We start from the raw sequence: 8,001 nt of genomic DNA on the forward strand, positions 1-8,001 counted from the left end.
TTTCTAAATGTACTTTTTATAGTTTTATAGCAGCTATTGACTTTTATTTTTTTAGTTTATTTGTATTCATAAATTGTTTTTATCTTATGCAAGAGCTGTAAAGCACAGTTTACACTTCATTTGCTAAAAATTATAATAGGGGCTAGGTGTGGTAGCTCATGCCTATAATCCCAGCACTTTGGGAGGCTGAGGCAGGAGGATCTCTTGAGCCTAGGAGTTTGCGACCAGCCTGGGCAAGATAGCAAGATCCCCATCTCTACAAAAAAAATTAAAAAACTAGCTGGTATGGTAGTGCACATCTATAATCCCAGCTACTTGGGAAGCTGAGACAGGAGGATCACTTGAGCCCACGAGTTGGGGGCTGCACTGAGCTATAACATAAATAAATGAATGAATAAATAAATAAATAGTTTAAGTCATTCCTGGAAATCCACAAGAGTTTTTTCCTTAAAGGATATATATTACTCAAGTTGGAGAACAGATTAGTTTGTAAAGGGATAATGGGCAAAGGGAGGTCCTTGAATGGCAGGAAGGAATAGCACCCAAGGCACAGATGGTGGGATATGACCTCCCTGGACACCTCTTCCCTAAAGTGAGAGGGAAGGGCCAAGGAGGGTGCTGATGTGGATCCTGGCTTGCCAATTTTAGGCAGGAAGCTGAGGCAGTCTCCATGTGATGCATTTATTGTCTCTGGACCTTGCCAGTTGAAAGTGATGGAGGAAGTAATGAGGTCAGCAGTTTGAAGAGACTGGAGCCAGGAAGGAAGGGAAACAAATATTTCCACCAGCACTGAGATCCAATAAAAATGTATTACTTTTAAAATCAGAGAAACAATATTATTTTTAAAAGTTGGAGTCACTATAATAGTTATTTTATGTTTCATGGTAAAACATATGTACTTACTCTCACCACAATCTCAAACATTAAAATTACTTAAGATCCCATTCCAAAATAAAAAATGCTTTAGGCACCTCTTTAATAAATTAGCCTTTCCTCATTTTAAAGTGGCTTATCAAAAGTAGAAAAAAAGAAAAGGACATTTTAAATTTTAGCAAAATACTATTTTCTTCCTACAAATTTTTCCTCCATTTTTTTCTATAAACATCGGATAATTTCCTACCCTGCTTCATAAACCTTCAATGGGACTTTCTTAAATAGAGAATAAAGTCCAAACTGTATAACCTCTTTTTAAAAGTTTTTTTCAATTCTACAAACAAATGACCATGATTTAGGAGTTAGATGCCTTATATGCTGCTATATTTTAATCAAGTTAATCAAGTCGATCAACTTGCCTAATTAAAAGAATCACCTGGAGCTTGTTAAACATACAGATTTTGAGGCCCTACTCCACATCAACAGGATCAGAATCTGCAGGGAGGGCCCCTGGAACTCTCTATTTTAAAAAAGTGCCTCCAGTGATTGAGTAAACTTGGGAAACTGCCCTAAATTCTGTGCTTTATACCTGCAGTCTCTCCGCCATCTCCTGTGTAGGATGGAGCCCACTCTCCTACCTCCTGATTTTGAGCCTGGAAGATTTCTCCAGAATCCCTGCTCCAGAATCCATAATCTATTTGGCCTTGAGCAAACCAGCTTCTCGCCAAGCTTCACTTTCCCTATCTGTAAATTCAGATAGTGGTAGTTCACAGGAGTGTTTGGAATCCAAGGAGTTAATGCATGTGAAATACTTCCTGCATAAAGTGTCAATAAAACTTAGCTATTTTGTATCATTTACTCACACAGTTCTCTTACTGTAGAATGATATTTATCCAAAATTTACTTCTTGAAATATTACATATTTCTTTAAGACCCAATTCAAACAGCACCTTTTTTCTGTATTCCTGCTTATATTCTGGATAAAAAAAAAACAACAAACAGTAACTTTTCCATAAAGCCTTCCTAGACACCTCTCCTACCTCAGTAAGAATTACTTTTACTACCTTCTCCTCATAATATAGTCCATATATCTAATATGGGTCTTACATCTAAATTATTTAGGAAAATATCTATCTTTGCCACCAAATGACAATCTCCTGGATGACATGACTGGGTCTGTTTTTCTTCTTCTATCTTTTACCTTTCACAGGGTTGAACTGGAGTAAAAAAAATAATAACATATAAAACATTTTAATTTTCAGGTTGTGGTATTAGCCAGTCATATTTCTAACTTTACATATTATATCTCTACTACCCTTACTAATATTTAATAATTTTAGAATATTAGAAAAGATTTAGAAAGTAAAATAATAAGATGCCATTTTTTATAGGCCTTTTTAAAAAAGCCTTTATAAGAATACTCTTCTTCTGTTTCAGAATTAGCAATTGCAAGACGACTTCAAAGATTTAGACTGGAGTATATTTTCATTTTCTACTTACCACTACACAAATGACCAGCCATCTTCTGAGGCCCAAATGTGTTTGGTCATAAGGTCTTTATTTCCATAGATAACCATCTCTTAGACAAACAATACAATTCTGATATAAAATACACCAGATAAGAACATAATTAAACATTTAGTATCTTTAGCAGGTTCAGGAGCTCTTTCTCTAGCAGTAACAGAAGCTAGCAATGAGAAGTAAATGAAAATACGGCCATGGGAAGTCATGTTTATTAACAACATTTAAATTGCAAGGTAAAAATTCATGTAATGGAGTTTTGTTAGGAACTAATTAATATTGCCTTAATTGTTAACACAGAAATACTACTTTATAAACTATGTGTTAATAATGAAAACCACAATTATTTTTTAAATCATGCATAGATAACTTGGTAAACCAGCAAAATAGCATTTTCAAAACTGAGTCTTTATAAGGTGGAATTTTTCAAATTTAAGATAGTCATAATATATAAAAATAACATTTCAGCAATCTTAAAATTTATAAAATTGCATTATGGTCCAAAATTCTAATTTTCCTATGTAAAACTTGAATTACTTGTTAAAATATATGGAAGTGTCCTGTTAAAAGATTATGTATTTTACATTTAAATAGGAAAAGAATACAGATGAGTATCCAGGAGGAAGCGTAAGAATAACTACAGCAGATGGCACAAAGCTCAAGCCCAAAACTCAAGTCATTTACTCCTACTTATCCTTCATTTTATATCTTCATTTACAAATTATGACAAATTTGGCAAACTGTTCTACCACTATAGGTTAGTAGTTGCCAACCAGAAGGAAAAAAGGCCCTCTTTAAAGCAAAAATACAACAGCCACAGAAATTGTTGATGGCTGAGATAACCTGCTGATGAAAAGTAGACAAAAAGCAGACACAAGAATTAGAAAAAACCCCATAGCTTATAAATGGGTGCCAAATGCCCTAAATAACAATAATTAAAAAAAACCCACAGCCTTGTCAGACCCCACAATAATTTGATATGAACTGTGAAAATGCTTGATAATCCCTAAGTGCCATGCATTCCCAGAGGATTCAAGTTCTCATACTCATTTTGGCACCAATAACAATAGTGATTGTGCACAAAATCAGTTTCCTCTTCTGCAAGCAGCAATAATAATCCCTGCTTACTCTACAGGGTTGCTGAAAATCAAATGAGATAATCCTTGAAATCCAATGCCTTATGCTTTAAGAAATAGAGCAGTGTGTGTTTTATGCTATATTTTTAAAAGCTATTGATATTATTATTATTTATTTTAGTTTTTATTTTTAGAGTTTAAAAAATACTACATACTCTTTTAATAACAAAAATATTACTTAATTGGACACACCTTTACCCTTGAGAATTCTAGATATTTGAGGTTTTGAATATGCATATTTTCACTGTTGGCAAAAGTATGAAATTTGGATCATCAAACATTTTCAAGGACTTGCCTCTAGTCTGGACCAGCACCATTCATTAGCCATTAGGCTTTGGCCAAAGTCATTTGGCTGAATCTTCTTAGAGCATTTAGGAATTGCTATCTTTTTATGTTTTTAGTTTTATCAGGACAATCATTAACAAAATCCATTATATTTGACAGAACTTTTGGTTTATAAAGCACTTCCATATCATCAGGAATTCACACCACCACATTGTGGAGTGGATTCTACCTCTTCTTATATTACAGAAAGAACAGGGGAAAATATAGACAAGTTAAAAGTCTTGCCAAGTCATACAACTCAACTAGCATGCAACAGAAATAGGATTCCAAGGGAATGATTAATTTGCAATAGCCTTGTGCTTTAAAAAACAAAATCTTTGCAAAATACTAGTGTGCATTAATATGTTTGGTTACTTCTTATAATCAAGATGACACAAAAATATGTTAACTTACTTAAATAAAAGTTACTGAAAAATGCAAATCTGAAGCTTTTCCCTAACTCAGACAACCTATATGAGACTTTTTTCAAAAAGCAGACTAGCTAAATATTTTTTGCTGAGCTATTTGTTCCTTTAGTATTGGCATTTTGAAGTTGACACCTCATGCAGAGAAAAGTTTGTAACTCCTTTCAGTTTTGGTTTAGCTGAAGTATCTTTTTCAAAAGCACAGCAATTTAATGCTTTACATTTTGAAAACCATATTTGCAATGGAAAATATACAAGTAATTAAAAAAATAAACACTCAGAAGACTTACCCTTTAAAGTAAGATGTAAAAATGAAATAGAATAGTTTGCTGCTGTCTCTTATATATGAATTTTCTATGGCCCAAGGCTACTGGTCTGTTTAATGCAATTGCTGATATTTTGTGGATAATTTACAAGGGATGTTTTAGAGGAAAAACATAAAAAATTTTATGCAACTGATTTTTTAAAATTAGGCCATGCACTGGTATATAAATTTATGAAAACTATGATAAGTAGGTATGATCTAAAGGATATCTGATCTCTCTAATTTCTATTACATTATGTCTAAACAAATGTTTAGATATACTGTACAAGCAAAACCATTTGATTAAATATAAACTTGTGTGAAATATAACTTCATTAAATGAAAGAGAAACCTCCACAGATGTCTCAAGCTTTTTATTTTTTTTATTTTTTTTTTTTTTTTTTCTTATTTTAATATTCTTTTTTTTCTTTTTTATATCTATATGAGGCTTTGAATCAAGCTTTTTAAATACATGTGTTTGAAAACATTAAATAATAAATAACCACTAATAAAAATAATTCCTTGCAAAAGTAAAAAGATTTTCATATATTAGAAAGCACTGTTAGCCGTGATACTGACAAACACATTTATGGTTTCAGATTCCATCAGTTCCTCGAGCATATGGGAGCAGTTATTTGTAATTCAGATAAAGTAGCTTTTCATCCTAATACTGAGCAGGTTTATTCCAGAAATACTCCACTACTTACTTCTGAAATAATCATCTGTCTTAATGACTATAGTTTAAACATATTCTTTCGCTCTGGTTCATTTAGACAGGTTTGTGCTTTGGATCTGAAACTTTGTAGTGTTAATCACTTCGGAATTTTTTTGGCACTTGACATTTAAATCATGAAAAGTATGAAGACATTCTGTTGTAGCAGCGTCTTAAGCATTTAAAACTAACACCCCTACCAGCTTTACCAAAATCATGCTGTGAATGGGTTTTTAGTTAATGATTCTTGGGATTATTCCTGGACTGTAATTTTATCAAATCCATGGGGAATTGTTGTTGGGAATTTAGCAGAATACCCTTTTTGCTGCTCATTTGATAATATTTTATTTTACATAGTAGGGGCTCTCTTGGGGCGAGGGAGGAGGAAACCAACTGTAGAAAATTGCCAGTTTAAAAAGATAGCTCTTAAGTCGAAGAAACCCGGTTTCTCCTTTGCACAATGTCTTTCCTTTTTACTCACACCAATAGAACAGGATTTCTACCCCTCGTATGGTTTTCTACAAAAACTTAAAAGGATCACTGGAAACGTTTACAGATGAGAGAACTCACATAAACCTCCCCCGACAGACATTTACTAAGCACCACTTACTCTTTCTCACCACAAATGTATTCAAGAGTTACTTCTGATATATTTTAAAAGAGTTTTTTCCATATCAGTCTTATGAAGGCCAGGCCTTCCTAGAGTTAAAGTAGCATTAACCGCCCTAACATTTCATCTGTCCCCTCTTACAACGGAAAGTGAATTTGCTACCCTTGTGAATTCTTCTATCTCTTCCCAAAACTCATCTCCATTACCATGGTAGTTAATATTTGTTAGTCTATTTTGCATAAAGGATAAGGCTGGACAAAGGCACCAGCAGTTAAATAATACGCTAACAGTTAACGGAAAGTTGGGGTTCTCATCCTTCCCAGAGAAACTCTTAAATTTCTTTTGTGTAGTTGTTCGAGTGTGTGCGCAAGCGCATGCGCGCGCGTGAGGGGGGGGTGGGAGTAGAATTAGATTTATTAAAAAAGAGGCTCCTTCTAATTCCAGTCACAACCAAAGTCCAAACAAAACTCTCAGCTTCCCGGAGGAAGTCTAGAGGTGATTAAAGGGCAGCTTGGCTTAATTGTTCTTTCGCTTCTTTATAAGATAGTGTTTTCTGGAGGACGTGGGTGACCCGGACCCGCGCGGGGCCAGTCGGGGTCGCTGGGGCGGGGCCGGGTGGGTCGCTGGCCTCTGATTCTGGAAAGGGTGGGGTGCGGGCCCCAGCGTCCCTCCCGCGGCAAGCGCCCACTAAGGAGGACCCCGAGTAGACGCTTCCGGAAAGACCCCTGAAAGAAGAGTTGCTCCGCCCCTCGCAGTAACCCCCGGGACGGAGGTCGGTCTCCCCATGCCCGGCCCCGCACTGACCTGTGTAGCAGGACGCGCTGCACGGAGTCCAGGTCCTCCAGGTTCCGGGGAGCAGGTTTGGGGATGCTGGACCTGCCCACCTGAAACATGCCCACTCGCCACTCGCCGCGAGGACGTACAGCAGGTAACAACACAGCGAAGGCTGAGGGCGCGGCGAGGGCTCGCGCTCGGCTTTCGCGCCGCCGCCTGTCCCCCGCACAGCTCCGGCCGCCCCAGGGACGCCGAGGGCTGAAGGAAGAGGCTGACAGACTTCTGGAGCACCAAAGTCTGGGGCTGAAGGCAGCGGTGCCAGCGACAGCTGCCCCCTCCTTCGCCCGCTCGCTAACCCACGCGGATCTTGGAGCCCCGCGGGCGGGCGGCGCGGCCACTGCTCGCGGGGGCAGGTGGGCACTGTGTCGGCTGCCACTCCCACCAGAGCTCGCCACGCCCGGGACGCCCCCTCTTCCACGCCTGGGTTCGCGGGTCTCTTCACGTGCCCGGCCGCGCGGCAGGTCGCTCGCGCCCGGGGCGAGCCGGCGAGCCGTCGAGCGCCTCTGGAACCCGCGGCGCACAGCTGCGCTCTTTCGCCGCCTAGTGCGGGATTCAGCTTTTCACCCTCCCTCCCTGGACAGCGACGCTGCCCCTGCGAGCGACCGGTGTCCAGGCGCCGCCCCCAGTGAAGGAAGCTACCACCTGCAGTGTTGAGGGCCAAGGACAGGGGAGGAGTGGAGGAAGCTCTAAATAGCCTCTGAGGAGGCTCTGGCTACAAATGGGAAAGAGACAAATTAGATGTTTGTTCTTGGTGGAAATTTAAACTCAGCCTAAAGAAGCCATATACGTTCATCCTTCCATGTAAACGTATATTGATCACCTGCTATGTTCCAGGCTGAGTTCTAGTCCCTTGGAATACAAGAATGAATAAAAGGAAGGTGTTCTCTAACTTGTCTAATGTGGACCCTTTATTCTCTTTTTGGGGATCTATTTGATTTAAAATATACTTGATTCCAGGAGATAGTCTCTTCACTCTAGGGCATTAGCTATTTCAATGGACAAACATATATATATATATATATATATATATATATATATATATATATCCTGTGGTGGTGGAGATGGGGGGGATGGGGGAGGACAATCCATCGTGGAAAAAATGGCCCATGTGTGACTTCTTGCCCTGAACTGTCTTCAAGTCAGAATCAACCAGAATGGTAAGGAAAACTGTTGAGGGGGGATAAAGGGAGAAACTGGGAAGTGGTAGTTTTAAATGGGAGATACTACTGATTATAGATTACAGTTTAATTATAAACTATAAT

General features: G+C 38.4%; 1 protein-coding gene across 1 annotated transcript in view; it reads right to left on the bottom strand.

The window, feature by feature from the left end:
* Window positions 1-7,297, bottom strand: part of INTU (inturned planar cell polarity protein) — a 93,458-nt gene extending 86,161 nt beyond the window's left edge. Inside the window, exon 1 of the mRNA XM_076010636.1 lies at window positions 6,710-7,297. Within this exon, the coding sequence (XP_075866751.1) occupies window positions 6,710-6,798 (89 nt within the window). The 5' untranslated portion in view covers window positions 6,799-7,297. The remainder of the gene's footprint in view (window positions 1-6,709) is intronic.
* Window positions 7,298-8,001: the final 704 nt, after the last annotated feature.

The sequence above is a fragment of the Microcebus murinus genome, chromosome 15, assembly GCF_040939455.1.
Source record: "Microcebus murinus isolate Inina chromosome 15, M.murinus_Inina_mat1.0, whole genome shotgun sequence".
NCBI classification, from domain to species: Eukaryota; Metazoa; Chordata; class Mammalia; order Primates; family Cheirogaleidae; genus Microcebus; species Microcebus murinus.